The following is a 17,608-nucleotide window of genomic DNA, read 5'->3' as shown; positions in this document are numbered from 1 at the left end:
GTTTGTACCTACAGGCACAAACCCTCCTCAGCAGCTGGGAAGCAAACCCTCCCCATCTTCTGGAGCAGGTCTGGATAAATAAGTCCACCAAACTATATAAAACAAAAGGCATTTCACTGGAATAGTTGCCATAACAAATACAGCTGATGGAACTGAAAAGTCAAAATTAATTTCTATTCAGCAAGAGATGAAGAGTGACCAACCACATCAGGACAGATGCCACTACAGCTGGGTTTGAAGTAAGTTCTTCCTGGGTTTGGTATCTCTTAAGACTAAGACAAGCAAGCTTCTGATAAATCAGCTGGGTTAAAATTAAATTAAAATATCTTCCCTACCCAAAAAACTACACATACTTCTCAGAAGACCCGGTGGGTTTTATCCACCTCAAGTCCTTATTTTGCAAGACTGGGGCACAAACACTGAAACTGGGAGCTGTGCTCAGGCCTACAGCCACATTCCAGACGTGTTCAACAAATAAGTAAGAAACCTGCTACTCTAACTCACCTACGTTAGCTTTCAGATAGCAGAATCTTGTTCGATGACTCTGACTCCACAGGCTGTTCCCCTTCACCCTCCTTGGCAGGACCCCTTGCAAAATCAACCGAACACCACTGCCAGTTCAGACCTTCCACTTCATAACGAGGACGTTTAACAGCAAATAATCAGGAGGAGAGCAAGAAGAATGATCCAAGGGTCCTAACAACACAAGCTGGAAAGACTGAAAGAGCTGGTTTGTCTAGCCTAGGGAAGACAAGACCTCAATTACACAGGCCTTCAGAGCAGCTGCAAAGAGGAGTACTTCAGTTAGTCTGCAGACCTGTCCTGGGAAGCAGTAATAGGCTTACACAGCAGCAAGGGAGATGAAGGGCATTAGGAAATAATTTCCACTTGCAAGAACGGTGAAGAATTGACACAGTTTCTCTAGGGAAATAATAGAGCCTCCATCACTATCATTGAGTGCCTCCAGACATCATCAGGGAATGACTGAGATGCAGCCAAACTATTCAGGTACAGATCAGATCAACCCCGAAATTCTACACCCTCATTTACTACAACTCCATGGAAGTCACACCAGTAAATTCACTACCTGCTTACGAGGTGAGCACTTTCGTACATAATGCTCACAGAAACAGGGGGGAAAAAGCATGCCTCAGAAACACGACTGAGAACAGAGCAGCTGATATGAAAGCCTACAATTTTGAGCAAGTGTCTGAGCACAGAATTACAGTTTAAGTGCAGTGTGGCTTTCCTCACTTCCAGAGGGCCACCTGACTGCACACGCAGTACGGAGGATCTTAGTCCACATAAACAACCGGGTGCTTTTGTGATGTGTTTAACCTACTGAATGTGCACAAGCCAACTGAACCAAAAACGCAGAGCACCCAGCTCCTTCACAACAGACCAAGAGCACGACTGAGACCTGGCCATGTGAACTGCCTGGGTAGCCCAAATAATCTGTGGAACAACAGGTAGAAGTCTTCTTTTAAGACAGTTACTATAGCAAAATCACCTTTCATTGCTCCCTACCTTTTCCTCCCCAACGAACTGAGACAGGATCAAAGAAAAGGGCAGAAACCCGAAGATCACTAATACCTGGTCTTGGAGACAGATGTGTATGGGGTTTTTTTTGTGCATTAGCTGTACCTGCAGGGCCCACAGTGAGACCTCGACCCTACCGTACTCTGTACAAGCAGCAACAGCCCTGACACAAACATCGTACTGCCTACAAAGCAGTTATCCCTCTGATCTAAAGGCTTACCTGAACTGCCACGTTCTGCTTTCCTGCTTCCTGCATCTTTTCCAAGCCGCATTTCTTGGTCTCGTTCTTTCTTTTATTGTTATCCTTCTTTGCATCATTCTTGCTGGCTACTATTCCTTTGCTACAGTCCCGTCTTTCCCTGCCTACTTCTTTAGGGGGATAGACTCGCCCTTGCTCTCTGTTAATTTCCCGTGGCTTGATGTTCTCTTTGAACGTGACCATCGGTTTTTCTCCTGCATCACAGTTGTTGTTCAGGCTTCTGCCAGAGGACAGAACTGATTTGAGTCCAGGGCTCCCATCTGTAGATAGCGGCTCTGCGATAGACGTTTCCTGCAAGGCCAGGCTCTCTTTGGCTTCACTAGGGTCTTCTAGTAGTAATTCCGGGATTTCCGTCAAAAACAACAGCTTTCCTACCTCGTTTTCACACTGAATCAACCTGAAAAAGACAGAAAGGAATTGAAAAGGAAGCAGGAATAGTTTTTCGCAGGGTAACCCACTTCCCCAGATTATAAAAGCAGAAAGTCAACATCTCCACCCCGCATCCCTTCACCCCAGCAACAACAAGATGTTGCACCACGTCTCCCAGCTAAGGGCGTTCGCTAGCATGACGTAAGCTCACGTGCTAACACTCTTGCTACCACTGCAAGTACTGTTTCCACTTAGCTGTGCTGCAGTAGCACTAAAAACGACTCGGACATGATGCTCCACTCCAAATACATTCCCTGTCATAACCAGTTTACACAGCAACGGCATGCTGACCCACAGAACACAATATCAGTGCTGTCAGCATCTTGCAGTCACATTGCATCTCGCTGCTCTGTCAAATAGTGAGAAAAATACAGCTCAACTCTGGCACCTGCGTTACCTAAGCTTACAGCAGCAACTGAAACACACAGATGCTATTTGCAGTTACCTTGGCTGGTTATCAGCAATCCATTTGCCTGTGAAGATCAGACGCTGTTGCCGTATCCGGCGTTGCTGCCCTTCCTTATCTCCTGTAATTGCCTGGTGGCCTTTGGAAAAATCCAAGTTCCTAGTATTGACATAGCAGAGGGAATATTATTATTACACAATTGCCCTCTGCAACATCACATTTCTTTAGAAATGCAACTGGTCAGCATTACTCTAGTATAAGCTGTGAAGTTTCACCAGTTCCTATTCAAAACACGACTGTTACAGATGCAATTCTCTTCTGGTAAGATGCATCTACATTAAAGAGATTTGGTGGGTTTTAATAAAACAAAAGGCTGAAAGTTCATCTGTGCGATAATCAAAATCACAAAAGTAATAGTTGAGTAAATATATCTAATATTTAGTGAGCATTTGTGTATGATGTTAGGTACAGGGACGCAGTTAAAAACAGGGTAAAAAATTGGCAGAGTAAAAACACACCAAGGAATTTTCATGTAAAAGTATTCCTTCCCTCACTTCTCATACTTCTGCCTTTCAATCTATGAGTCTGAAGACTACAAAAGAAAAAAATTCATGAGCGATATTATAAGCTCACGACTTTCCCCAGAGTTTCACTACGCTATTACAGTTGTTTCTCAAAGACACCTACATCAATCCACACACCAGTAAATACTCCTGCATAAGATTTTGTAGGGAACTGGTCAACGTCTATCAACGGAGTGATATCAGCAAGAGCAGTTTCCTTCAGCTGCCACCCACCTGAACGAGGGCCTCAGCGCCAAGAATCCTTGCAACTCAAATTCTTCTGGAAGGGGGGTTGCTGGTGAATAGACAGTAAAGAGCGTAAGGAAAGCATGAATACATTGAGTACAGTATCATAGGTAGGTACCTCAGCAAGGTCACTACACATAGCAAAGTGTTTTATTGACATGTTCATCTGTACTGGTCCACCCTGCAGCCTGAGGAGCTCAGGAATGATAAAGGGGAGCAAAGTCTGCTCGGCACGAGAAAGCAGCATTTGCGAAGTACTCATATGCACTAACACTAGAAGACAACTTGCTCCCTTACTTGCTCTTCAACTGCAATTCCCCACATCAGCAAAAACATGCATCGTTCCCGGTTCTTTACAGCACAGACTAAAAGCATTCTTACCATTATTACTGGACAGGTCTTCTTCATGAGGCTGGAAGCTGTTCAGAAGAGAAATCAGCCAGGGCCATATGCTACAAACCAGAACACAGACAAACTGTCAGTGAGAAGTACAGAACATGGAATCTACCCCCTTACTAAGCAAACACTGAACTCTGCTACAGACACAGCTTCCATTAATCCTTCGATTTCCAAGAAAAGTTGAAGTTTCTCCCAGGTATCAGGGAAATCACCGCTTTCCTGAAGAACTTAAAGTTTTTTCAAAGGTCAGTCTGAAGTTGCCAAGGAAGCCAGACTCTTGCAGCGTAGTGTTCACTATCCACCAAGTCAGAAAGCCTACTACGAATTTAAGTAGACAAAACCATTGCATGAGCAGAAGTTCAGAGCTCCTGTTTGCAATTCATGTTTTCCAGTCCCAAGCTGACTGCTCTCAAGGCACTGTAAATTAATCAGCTGGGAAGCAAAACAGTTTATCAAGCTATAGCTCTGCAGAAATACTTCTGTTCTGCGACCATTGACACTGTACTGCAGCAGTGAAACAGTTACCAGGAAGGTAAGGAGATCTAGTAAGGGTTGCACCGAGTAAGACCATTAAACTAGGGGTTAACTGGCAGTCTCCCTGCCTTGCACTGGCAATACCAGTACAAGCTGCGACTGGAAATTCTTTACAAAGGCCCTGAAGCAAATAAGTCAAAAATCTCAACGATCACTGCATAGGTGGTTAACATTTAACTGCAACCAACAGGCTGCTTTCTCCTGTTTTTTTTAAAAGCTCCAACCCAAAAGTCTAAGCATTCTTTTTCTGCTTTAGAGGTGGGCACCAAGTCCATGGAGGCAAGAGAAAACTATTTTTGGGAAGTGCCTGCTGTGCTCAGTGTTAGTGAAATGAACCTGCCCTCCCTCCGCAAGGCTTTCAGCCACATCCAGCACCTGGATTGGAGAACGCAATGTGCACCTGTCCTGGGTTTGGCCAGGACAGGGTTAATTTTCACTGGACTCCAGGAAGGGGCACAGCCGGGGGGCGGGGGCTGACCCCACCTGGCCAAACAGAGCCCAGTATTCCATACCATGTGCCGTCACGCTGGGTTCCGGTGGGGGGGGGGCGGCGCAGCGGGAAGGCTCTCGCGGCTTAGGGGGGCGCAGCGCCAGTGCTGTTTCGGGAGAGCGGCTGTCTGGGCCGGACGGTTCGTTGCTGTGTTTTCTCCTTATTTGTATCGTTGTTCCTGTTTTCCCTCTGTTTGCTGTTCTGTTAAACTGCCCTTATCCCGACCCACCGGTTTCTGCCTCTTTCTTTTCATTCTCCTCCGCACGCCGGCGGGGGGAGGGGCGGCCGCGTGGCGCTTTTGTTGCCGGCAGCAGCCGAAACTGAAACATTTAAATTGGCGCCCAGACGTGGAGCGGGGATAACGGCAGGGCTGAGCAGCGGGTGTTAAAACTGCTTTCTTAGATTTTGTTAAATTTTGTTATAGGCATTTTTCTGTGTTAGTTAAATAGTCGCCCCTGTAAAACTAAAGAAAGACACAAAGAGAGCAGATCGCTCTGGGAGGGATGACGATGAGCCAGGGTCATCGCGGGAGATAGAGACAGAGATCATCACCCGGTCCCTGTCCCTGGGCGAGCTGCGAGACATGCAGAAAGATTTCAGCCGCCACCCAGGCGAGCACATTGTCACCTGGCTGCTGCGGTGCTGGGATAACGGGGCCAGCAGCTTAGAATTAGAGGGCAAGGAAGCCAAGCAGCTGGGATCCCTGGCCAGGGATGGGGGCATTGACAAGGCCATTGGGAAAAAGGAACAAGTCCTCAGCCTCTGGAGGAGACTTCTGTCAGGCGTGAGGGAGAGGTACCCCTTCAGTGACGATTTTGTATGCTGTCCTGGCAAGTGGACCAATATGGAAAGGGGTATTCAGTACTTGAGGGAATTAGCTGTGCGGGAGCTGGTTTACTGTGACACAGACGATGAGCAGGTACCCACAGACTCAGATGAACTCCAGTGCTCACAATCCATGTGGAGGAAGTTTGTGCAGAGCGCACCCTCCTCACATGCCAACTCACTGGCAGTTGTAAACTGGAAAGGTAAAGACGCACCAACAGTGGACGAGGTGGCTGTCAGACTCTGGCAATATGAGGAAAGTCTCTCTTCCTCCCTTGTCTCAGCTGTAAATAAATTGTCCCAGAAGGTCCAGCGACTCGAACAGAGTATGTCTTACTCCCCACCTGTACGGGCCAGTGTCTCAGCTATTAGGGGCAAGCGTTTCTCTGCTCAGGAGAGGGAATACAGAGGCTATACACCCCGAGGCAACCTGTGGTTTTACCTGCGTGACCACGGAGAGGACATGAGGAAGTGGGACGGAAAACCCACCTCAAGTCTAGAGGCCCGAGTACGTGAGTTGCAAGGTAAAACAATCACCAAAGGGGATTCTGTTAGGAAAAGTGCCGCTCCAGTTTCCAGAAGCCAGCTCTCCAGACCAGGTAGAAAGTTTGACCTTGATTCTGATCCTCTGGAGGGGACCTCCAAGTCATTTTTACAGCAAGTGAGCAGCAAATTCTCTGACGAGGATTAGAGGGGCCCTGCCTCCAGCCAGGTGGAGGAAAGGGACAACCGTGTCTATTGGACGGTGTGGATTCGGTGGCCTGGCACGTCAGATCCGCAAGAGTATGAAGCTCTAGTGGACAGTGGTGCACAGTGTACTTTAATGCCATCAGAGTTCAAAGGGTCTGAGTCCATTTGCATTTCGGGAGTGACAGGGGGGTCCCAAGAGCTGAGTGTACTGGAGGCTGAAGTGAGCCTCACTGGGCAGGACTGGCAGAAGCACCCCATTGTAACTGGCCCCGAGGCTCCGTGCATCCTTGGGATAGACTATCTTAGGAGAGGCTATTTCAAGGACCCAAAGGCGTATCGGTGGGCTTTTGGCATAGCTGCTGTGGAGACGGAGGAAATTAAACAGCTGTCCATTTTGCCTGGTCTCTCGGAGGATCCTTCCGTTGTGGGGTTGCTGAGGGTTGAAGAACAACAGGTACCCATCGCGACCACAATGGTGCACCGGCGACAGTATCGTACCAACCGAGACTCCCTTCTCCCCATTCATCAGCTGATCCGCCAGCTGGAGAGTCAAGGAGTGATCAGCAAAACTCGCTCACCCTTTAATAGTCCCATATGGCCAGTGAGAAAATCTACTGGAGAGTGGAGACTGACAATAGACTACCGTGGCCTGAATGAAGTCACACCACCGCTGAGTGCTGCTGTGCCAGACATGCTAGAACTTCAATATCAGCTGGAGTCAAAGGCAGCCAAGTGGTACGCTACAATTGACATCGCTAATGCATTCTTCTCCATCCCTTTGGCAGCAGAGTGCAGGCCACAGTTTGCTTTCACCTGGAGGGGCATCCAGTACACCTGGAATCGACTGCCCCAGGGGTGGAAACACAGTCCCACCATTTGCCATGGACTAATCCAGACTGCACTGGAAAAGGGTGAAGCCCCAGAACATCTGCAGTACATCGACGACATCATTATATGGGGCGACACAGCGGAGGAGGTTTTCGAGAAAGGGGAGAAAATAGTTCAGATCCTTCTGAAAGCCGGTTTCGCCATTAAGCAAAGTAAAGTCAAGGGACCTGCGCAAGAGATCCAGTTTTTGGGAATAAAATGGCAGGATGGGCGCCGTCAAATCCCAATGGATGTCATCAACAAAATAGCAGCTATGTCTCCACCAACCAGCAAAAAGGAAGCACAGGCCTTCTTAGGTGTTGTGGGTTTTTGGAGGATGCACATCCCAAATTACAGCCAAATTGTGAGTCCTCTGTACCACGTGACCCGGAAGAAGAATGATTTTGAATGGGGCCCTGAGCAACGACAGGCATTTGAACAGATTAAACGGGAGATAGTTCATGCCGTAGCCCTTGGTCCAGTCCGGTCAGGGCAAGATGTTAAAAACGTGCTCTACACCGCAGCCGGGGAGAATGGCCCAACCTGGAGTCTCTGGCAGAAAGCACCAGGGGAGACTCGAGGTCGACCCCTGGGGTTCTGGAGCCGGGGATACAAAGGATCCGAGGCCCGCTATACTCCCACTGAAAAAGAGATTCTGGCAGCATATGAAGGCGTTCAAGCTGCTTCAGAAGTGGTCGGCACTGAAGCACAGCTCCTCCTAGCTCCACGATTGCCGGTCCTGGGCTGGATGTTCAAAGAGAGGGTCCCCTCTACGCATCATGCCACCGATGCTACGTGGAGTAAGTGGGTCGCTCTGATCACCCAGCGCGCCCGAATGGGAAACCCCAGTCGCCCAGGAATTCTGGAGGTCATCATGGACTGGCCAGAAGGCAAAGATTTTGGAGCATCGCCAGAGGAGGAGGTGACACGTGCTGAAGAGGCCCCACTGTATAACCAGCTGCCAGAAGATGAGAAACAGTATGCCCTGTTCACGGATGGATCCTGTCGCATTGTGGGGAAGCAGCGGAGGTGGAAGGCTGCTGTATGGAGCCCTACACGACAAGTCGCAGAAACTGCCGAGGGAGAAGGTGAGTCCAGCCAGTTTGCAGAGGTGAAAGCCATCCAGCTGGCTTTAGACTTTGCCAGTCAAGAGAAGTGGCCAGTGCTCTATCTTTACACCGACTCTTGGATGGTGGCCAATGCCTTGTGGGGGTGGCTGCAGCAATGGAAGAAGAACAACTGGCAGCGCAGAGGCAAACCTATCTGGGCTGCCCCATTGTGGCAAGATATTGCTGCCCAGCTAGAGCAGTTGGCTGTAAAAGTCCGTCACGTGGACGCCCACGTCCCTAAGAGTCGGGCCACTGAAGAACATCAAAACAACCACCAGGTAGATCAGGCTGCTAAGACTGAAGTGGCTCAGGTGGATCTGGACTGGCAACATAAGGGTGAACTCTTTATAGCTCGGTGGGCCCATGACACCTCGGGCCACCAAGGAAGAGACGCGACATACCGATGGGCTCGTGACCGAGGGGTGGACTTGACCATGGACACTATTGCACAGGTTATCCATGAATGTGAGACATGCGCTGCAATCAAGCAAGCCAAGCGGGTAAAGCCTCAGTGGTATGGAGGACGATGGCTAAAATATAAATATGGGGAGGCTTGGCAGATTGACTACATCACACTGCCACAAACCCGCCAAGGCAAGCGCTATGTGCTCACAATGGTGGAGGCCACCACTGGATGGCTGGAAACCTACCCTGTGCCCCATGCCACCGCCCGGAATACCATCCTGGGCCTGGAAAAACAAGTCCTGTGGCGACATGGCACTCCCGAAAGAATCGAGTCAGACAACGGGACTCACTTTCGCAACAGCCTCATAGACACCTGGGCCAAAGAACACGGTATCGAGTGGGTGTATCACATCCCCTACCATGCACCAGCCTCTGGAAAGACTGAACGTTACAATGGGCTGCTAAAAACCACTTTGAGGGCAATGGGGGGTGGGACTTTCAAAAATTGGGATACCCATTTAGCAAAGGCCACCTGGTTGGTTAACACCAGAGGGTCCACCAACCGGGCTGGTCCTGCCCAGTCAAAACCTCAGCGCCCCGTAGAAGGGGATAAAGTCCCTGTAGTGCACATGCGGAACATGTTAGGGAAGACGGTTTGGGTTAGTCCTGCCTCGGGCAAAGGCAAGCCCGTCCGGGGGATTGCTTTTGCTCAAGGACCTGGGTGTACCTGGTGGGTAATGCGGAAGGATGGGGGAAGTCCGATGTGTACCTCATGGGGATTTGATTTTGGGCGAGAATAGTCCATAAATAAATTGTATAAAGTTAGTTGTTAAATAACCCTGTCACTGTCTGTTATCACTGTTATAATTGTTATATTTTGTACCAGTAGTAGCATAGTAAGAATCGTCCAGATTAAAGAAGGATGGACTTTTCCGATGAAAACCTAGCAGAGCACAGCGATGATGGAACTGGACCTGGTTTTCAACAACTGGCATCCAGCAACTTCATCAAGATCAACATCTCCTGCAGACTGTGGGCACGGGCCGCACCAGATACATCAGCCGTGAGCTCCGGATGCAGCAAGTGACCGCCCATCACCACACATCACCTCTCCTGCCACAGAAGACCATTATGACAGATGGAGCCTGAAGTCATGGATTAAATGAACTCAACGGACACTTTAGAGTGATGATCCATAGACTAAGGGAATGATATCTGGAGACAGGAGAAGTGGTGGTGATCAACTGGACAATGGGGGACCTGGGCATGATGTAGATGGTATGGAATAAGGGGTGGATAGTGTCCTGGGTTTGGCCAGGACAGGGTTAATTTTCACTGGACTCCAGGAAGGGGCACAGCCGGGGGGTGGGGGCTGACCCCACCTGGCCAAACAGAGCCCAGTATTCCATACCATGTGCCGTCACGCTGGGTTCCGGTGGGGGGGGGGGCGGCGCAGCGGGAAGGCTCTCGCGGCTTAGGGGGGCGCAGCGCCAGTGCTGTTCGCGAGAGCGGCTGTCTGGGCCGGACGGTTCGTTGTTGTGTTTTCTCCTTATTTGTATCGTTGTTGTTCCTGTTTTCCCTCTGTTTGCTGTTCTGTTAAACTGCCCTTATCCCGACCCACCGGTTTCTGCCTCTTTCTTTTCATTCTCCTCCGCACGCCGGCGGGGGGAGGGGCGGCCGCGTGGCGCTTTTGTTGCCGGCGGCAGCCGAAACCGAAACAGCACCCGAAAGCCTGAGGTCAGCTGCTTTCCTGCACGGCCGCCGCAGGGACTGGAAACGTTACGGTTAGGCTTATTCTCTGTGCTAAACTAAGCAACAGCTCCTTCCCCTGACTGACAAGGAACTGAAGGAGGAAAAAAAAGGAGAGTGCAAGTCTGTTACAACCTACAATAAACTGCAATCTTCCTGTACAACATCTGAAATAATGAGATTTCATAATAAGAGATCTCTAAAGAAGAGTGATGTAGTGACGCACGTGAAAATCTAGACCTAACGTGGCTTCCACAGGGCAGGTTTGGAAAACTCCTTTCCAAAGAGCAGACACTAGTATTGATATAGTAGTTTCTGTCCTCAGATCCTGCCTTCAGATTCATCTACTTTTGTAGGTAAACACACTTCCTTTCTACTTTGGATGCTCATCCAGTCTGGGGTAGGATTAATTGTCTATAGGAAAGTAAAAAACAGAGTGCGGACAACCAAAAGCTTAAAAAGGAATACAAGTTATTTCTTGAACCAAGAGCACAACTAAGTATGAATTCAGAGAAAGGCAGACTTTTCAATATAAAACAGACATCATGTTATTAAACAGAGGCCAATAAAGGGTGTGTGGCTCTGTGTGTGCGTTTGTGTAGTCTGCAAACAATGACTGTCATTGGGATCTTCCAACAGAAATAAAAAATAAAACTCTCATCCTTACAAACAGTGGGGAAGACGGACAGTCCTCTCGACTTCTTAGAGCCAACAAACGTGAGGGCTGCTAGCTAATGCCCATTCTGACAAATCCTAGTGGTACTTCACTTTCTTTTAAACTTCACCTGTGCATTTTACAGCTGTTTGCTGCCCACTTCATGGCTCCTTTGTATGAAGAGTACCTGAGGACATCATGTTATCACATCACAGACGTAAAACCCAGCTATGTTCTTTAAAGAGAGCCTGATAGCTCTATGGACAGAGGGACCTACTCTGGCTAACTCAACATATACACTCCCATCCAAAGATTCTTTTTGCTACTCCATAAAGTACTGCCTGCATCTCCTCTCTGCAAGGACTACTTTACATCAGGTAGTAATCTTCCCTATTAAAATACTGGTATAAAGTCTTCCTTCAGAATAGGCATACAGCAATAGTTATTACTATCTCAAAACAATTTGTGAACTCTTATTTTCCTTAATCTTGCCTTCAGGAACTCTGGAATTGAAGGTCCCAGAGCTCCAAGGCTTGAGGTTTTGCACACATTTGAGCAAGTCTTCTTGCTCATTTAGCAAACTGAGGTTAATAGGGACCCCTGCTCCCCACACTTCAATGCACAGACAGCGTGAGCCTTGGCTAGAATCGCATCTTACAGCGCACGCTGCACAGAGAGCTGAAACCACTGCGGCACATCGCACAAGATCAGCCAAGCAAGCTGGCTTCACACTGTTTTCCTTATAGTGGCCACCCTAGGAAAAATACTCATCCAGCTGTGTCAGTAACAGTCACTTCAATCTGAAGAAACATCTAGGAGGCCAGAAACACTTTATTAAATGGCTACAATTCTTGAAAAGTTAACAGGCTGGTGAGTTTTGAACTATTTAAGCCTAAATTTGAGATTAGAGGCAGAAGTGAAAAATCACAGCAACAGCACAGAACAGTAACATCTGTGCTGACATTTAGAGACCCCCTGTACCAAATTCAGTTTAATTCCTGGATGACGAGCCAAGAAAACTGGATTCCAGCACTGCCCAAGAGATGGCTTCACGCACAAAATTAAGGTAAGTATTCTCCTGTCACCTACCTCAATAAATATGAGAAACAATTTCAATAGATCAGAGTAAGGGTACACTCAGTGGTCATGCTCAACTCAGACATTATGAAGTAGATCCCTCTGATCGTAAAAAAAAAAAGTTACATGCAAACCAAAAGCCAATTAAAACAGTGAATTTGCTCATGGAGCCCCCAAGTCTCATGTTTTGTTTCATGAACTTTTTAGCACATACATTCTCTATCATTTTGCTGTCTGGAATAATGAGCTGTATGATCACTTTTCCTATTACTAATTTGTGGATCATCAGATATTTTTACTTTATGCAGTCAAATGTATCAAAAGAAAGATTAACACTCACTACCGTCTTTCATCGACCACTGCCTCCTGGAAAACACTGGGCCTTAGCTTCAGCCAGTCCATTGAAACCTTCACAGCCGGAAGAGGATATGCGGCCCCAGAGTCCTCCTGGTAGTCATTTTGTAAAGGACACTTGCACAGAACTCCAAGAAAGGACACTAGAAACAGAGCAGGAGAAAAACAAAAAGAAACAAACCAAAATCGATGCAGGAATGACACCTTAAAGCTGACCAAATAACCTAATCAAACACATGCCATCCATAAAAAACTATCTTTAAGAGCTAGTTCTTTAGAACAAAACAGCCCAATTACTTGACGCTAAAAAAATCCACCAGCAGATTAGAACATCTTTTCTCAACGGAGTTTTCTACCATGAAGCAGAACCTTGGTGGTTTTTCCCCCTTCTCTTTAAGTATCACGGCAAATAATTTTGGTAAGTTAACAAAATCCAGTGAGACAAGCCTATCACAAAACTATTCATTCATTTATTTAAGATAGTTGAGCTGATCATTTCTCAATCTGCATTTTATCCTCTTTCCCAGCCCAGCAGGCACAGAAATCCACTGCAGCCAACTCTGCAGGAAGGCACCCAGCTCAGATCCACCAGAGCACACAGCTGAGAAACAGAAACCGCACCAGTGTGACCATGGTGCTTTCAAAATCAGCTCCAGGCTGGAATCCACAGAAATTCAGCTACTCAGCAATTTAGGTGTTTACGAACAAGGCCAAGCTGATCACGGGCCGGATCAGGTTAAGCAAATCAGCATTATGTGGCTAGAATCTAAAATGCTCTGTGCTCACTCCCACTTCTCTGCTGGTTGATATTATCAAGAGCACAGAAGCAGGTGAGGTCCTAGTTCAGCCAACTTCACCTTCAGTCCTGTTGAATCATAACTAGCTCCATTCAAAGCAACTCAAAGCGCATTGCGGCCAACCGTGGAGCAGCCCCCCATGTGTGGTACTACCCACTGCCAAACTTGATCCAACTTTGCACCCAAGTTAAAGTGTTCTTCCAGAACCAGGAAAAAGATGCAGAGTTCTGTAGGTCTTCAAATGGACTAAGTCCAGGGCACAGAAATCCAGCACTAAGACATAAATAATCCTGCGCAACCATCTCCTCTCTTACCTTTCTCCCGTAACGTCCCTTCTCATTGCTTATCTCACACAACCATTAAGCTAGACGCTGACAGGAAATTACTAATGGATCCCACGTAAAAACAAAAGAGCAGTACAAAAATCAATTGGTTTTCATAACTCACTGAAGAGAGCTAGTAACTGTGTCCAGCAGAGCTGCTCATCCTGGCTGTAGCTGTGTTGCTCCGTTTCGTTGCTGAAGTCTCGCAGGTGATGTAGTTGAAACAGATTGATGACAGTAATATGTACTAACTGCTGAGAATTGAAGGCCTTTTGGAATAACAACCTCTGCAACAAAAACACGCAGTCAATGTATGGATTTTTATATAGCAAAGCACACACTTGAAAGGATTAGTAGCTGCTGCTTCACTGCTTGACTAATGCTTCTGCCCTTAGGCAACATTCATTCTAGATTTTCTTTTCAGGTCATCCCTATTAGCACGGCACTGGGCTTCCCAGGAGAGCACGGGCAGATGGCCACTGTTAGGTCCAAGGTTGTTGCTCGTACATCAACTCATACGCACAACAAACCAACACCCCCTTGACGGTTCTCTTTGACAGCAAGTGTCACTTTAATGTGCAATGACAGCACTGCAGCACAACCGCAAGAATTGTGCAGAGGCATGAATATCCACTGTATTTTTCAGTCTTTCAAAGAAACAGTACGGAGAAGGTGACATTTTAAAAAAAAAAAAACAGGAAAATCTAAATCCTGTGCAGTTACGTATTAAAGACTACTCTACATCCGACTTCGTGGGTCATGGAATGCCATGGTGGACTAACACAGCGTGAGCTATTTAAAAATGCGTTTCAGTAACTATGCTGCAAAAGACACCTTTCTCAGAACAGGAAAAGCAACTTCAATGCTTTTTTTGGAGCATTGTGGAAAAAAAGGAGATATCCCAAACCATAACAAACTCATCTTCGGACACAACAGTCAGGGAGGCAAGCACAGTAACCAGTGCAAGCACCAGGAAAAGGCTTGAGCTCTGTGTTCAACCTTGATTTTTAGTTCAGGGCATCAAGCCCAGAGACCGGCAGAGCTGTCAGCAGCGGACTCACGGGCCTGGCTGAACACTCCTAACCCTACAACTGCTCTCCTCAGAGGTCAAGTCAGCCACATGGTTAAAAGTGACTACCCACCATACAGCCAATTTCACATCCACATTCAACCCACTTCAGTCAGAAGAGCTGCTCCCTAGTAAATTAAGCCTTATGTTGCATAATGTAAACCAAAAAGTAATCTAAGCAACAAAGCAAGGCTCAATTAGCTCTCTTTTAACACTCTGGATCAGTCCAGAAAAATAAACACTGTTCCATGTGCCTGAGCAATGCTCATAATTATTGATTATAAGCATTGTGGAAAAAGCAGTACTTGTTCAACAGCCACCCTCACGCACAAGGAGAGAGATACAATTATTTCATTTGGAAACAACATTACTTGAACTCCCAGCGTTCAAGCAGCTCACATTCAACGCTCACAGAATTCACAAGTTGTGGGGATTTTTTGTCTGTTTGTTTTATTTTAAGGAATATTTGGACCTTGCTCTATCAGCCCAATTCAATGCAAAAATGCAAACAGGCACTGTGAAGAACATTCATAATTCTTTATATTGCTAAGACCATTTCCCTCTTTCTTCATTTTGAAAAGCATCTACATTTGCTCTGTTGAATGCATCCATACTACCTGCTCATTTTCCACAAATGAGGATGCTGCTGAAGCAGAGCAGTTTCCAAAAGGCACGTAACAGTTAATATAATGTCCACTTTGAAACTCTAGTACTTTGTATAAATACCTTACAAAATTATCTTTGTTTCAATCTTTGCTATACTGTCCAGCTTAATGAGCTGGCTACATAATTAATAGGTACCCGTGGATTTCCCAGAGGAAACATGTTCTGAACAGTTCTAGCCTACACGCAAATTAAGGTTGCACTGGAATATTGTTTTTAAAGGCAAACTGCTGACAGGAGAAGCAAGTTGTCTGAGGAAGATTAAAAGCAGTGTTAATAACCAATGGGAGTGAGTAAACACCATCCAAAAATTAACCTCTCGAAATTCCTGAGGCAACTAAGCCAAGGCTTCCCAGATGAATCAGGTGCTTTTAACAGGTATCCAAGAATCACTCCAGTTAAAGAGCAGCAAATCAACTACAGTCATTGATTTCTCCTGTATTTCCACCAGTAACGCAGCACGGGTCAAGTGACAAAAAAATCCTGCTATCTGCAGAAGTCAGAACTATCCAGTGTTAGCTTCAATGCAAACCTTCTGTAACTGGTGTCCTGGTTTCAGCTGGGAGAGAGTCAGTTTTCTTCTTGCTGTGTTCTGAGTTTAGCATGAGAAGGATGTTGGTAACACTGATGTTTTTAGCTGTTGCTAAGAAATCAAGGAGCTTTTTTCAGTTTCCCATGTTTGGCTAATGAGCAGGTGTACAAGAGCTGGGAGGGAGCACAGCCAGGCAGCTAACCCAAGCTGGCCAACGGAAATATTCCACCCCATAGACGTCGTATTCAGTATATAAATGGGGGTTGGCTGGAGGGCAGGTACCTTTTCTGGGAGTTCCACTTTTCTGTGGATTTAGCGAGTCCCGCGATTTCTGCTCAGGGACTAGCTGCGCAATCAGTTGTCAGGCGGTCAGAACATCGTACCGTGTTATCACTTGTTTTGCATATTCTTTATTATTATTCCTTCTTTTGTTGTTTTATTAAGCTGTCCCTATCCCAACACAGAGTTTTACTTTTTGTCCATTCTCCTCGCCGTCCCACTGCCACGGGCAGAGAGCGAGGGAGCTGCATGGTCCTAGTTGCTGGCTGCCAGGTTAAACCAAAACAACTGGCTACTTGAGCTTCCTGTATTTTAGCACGTGAAAATGTAATTATTGGGCTGTAATTTCAGAATATGGCTGCTAAAAATACTCTCCTCAATACACTAATTAATATGTTGTTAGGACTAACCTTGAACTGTTCTTCCAGCTTTTCTCGAAGAGGGCTCAGCTTCTCCAAGCTCTTACTCAGGTACACATGGCCATGGAATTTAATAAATGCCTTGATGAAGTCAGACACGCTCCATCGAGTCTTCACCTCATCACGACTACATTCAGAACAGAAATACCCAACTTCAGTCTTTGGAATTAGACACAGCTGCACATAACATTACATACTTTTTCTATGGAGTGAATGCCCACACAAAGCTACTTTTTCACATTGGCACCATATACTTATTTCCTGCATTCGCTGTTCACGCTCAGAAGCATCCCAGACACAAACTATTCTTTATTCCAGTATGTTCTGACTGTATGGGGGTCGACGAACTTCTGTTTCTACTACCAATATGAATAACTTCTGGCAAAGGAGGTATGTTTGGAAGAAGTCTCCTCCATCTTGTCTGAGCAGAAACACTTTCTGCTTAGTCTTACCTTTCCAGTGCTTTAGAAAGTGCTTTTTGTAGGTTAGTGGAGGCAGCTGGGAAAGGAAACTTCACAGCAATGCTTCTGCAGTAGTAGAAAATTGTGGTCAAGTGGTCTCCTTTGGAGGAAGCTAGAATAGCCAACTGATTATAAGGCTGACCTAAGAGAGAAAAAGACAAGTTGTCCAACAAGTTGTCATGGAGTGAAGAGTGCCAAATTTCTGAATAAGCGTGGGCACTTTAAAACGGAGCACAAAGTTCTAAAACCTTCATCATACGAGGTTAAGATTCATCTGCTGACCCTTTTACTCCAACCTCATACCGTACCACTCAAAGGAAAAAGCTTCCAAACTTGCAGTACATTTTTTCTTATTTGCTGGTGGTGGGGTTTTTTTTGTGTTGTGATTTTTTTTTTTTAAACACATGCTTTAAAATTGGACAACAAATATGGTGTAAAAAGCTAGATACCTGAACTAAAGAAGCTCTTA

General features: G+C 46.5%; 1 protein-coding gene across 5 annotated transcripts in view; it reads right to left on the bottom strand.

Annotated features, from left to right (window-relative positions):
- The window catches only part of LOC142358779 (nonsense-mediated mRNA decay factor SMG7), a 58,441-nt gene that overhangs the window by 13,743 nt on the left and 27,090 nt on the right, over nt 1–17,608 (bottom strand). For 4 of the 5 annotated variants that reach the window (XM_075422688.1, XM_075422692.1, XM_075422691.1 and 1 more), the window contains 8 exons: nt 17,131–17,281; nt 16,670–16,805; nt 13,841–14,003; nt 12,583–12,739; nt 3,824–3,894; nt 3,431–3,491; nt 2,673–2,792; nt 1,760–2,195 (listed from right to left, as the gene is read on the bottom strand). In XM_075422688.1, coding sequence (XP_075278803.1) covers nt 1,760–2,195; nt 2,673–2,792; nt 3,431–3,491; nt 3,824–3,894; nt 12,583–12,739; nt 13,841–14,003; nt 16,670–16,805; nt 17,131–17,281 — 1,295 coding nt within the window. The remainder of the gene's footprint in view (nt 1–1,759; nt 2,196–2,672; nt 2,793–3,430; nt 3,492–3,823; nt 3,895–12,582; nt 12,740–13,840; nt 14,004–16,669; nt 16,806–17,130; nt 17,282–17,608) is intronic. The other variant, XM_075422690.1, reaches the window with a different exon arrangement.

This window comes from Opisthocomus hoazin, chromosome 6 (assembly GCF_030867145.1).
Source record: "Opisthocomus hoazin isolate bOpiHoa1 chromosome 6, bOpiHoa1.hap1, whole genome shotgun sequence".
NCBI lineage: Eukaryota > Metazoa > Chordata > Aves > Opisthocomiformes > Opisthocomidae > Opisthocomus > Opisthocomus hoazin.
The sequence above is the reverse complement of the archived record's forward strand: the minus strand, read 5'-3'. Positions and strand labels throughout refer to the sequence as shown.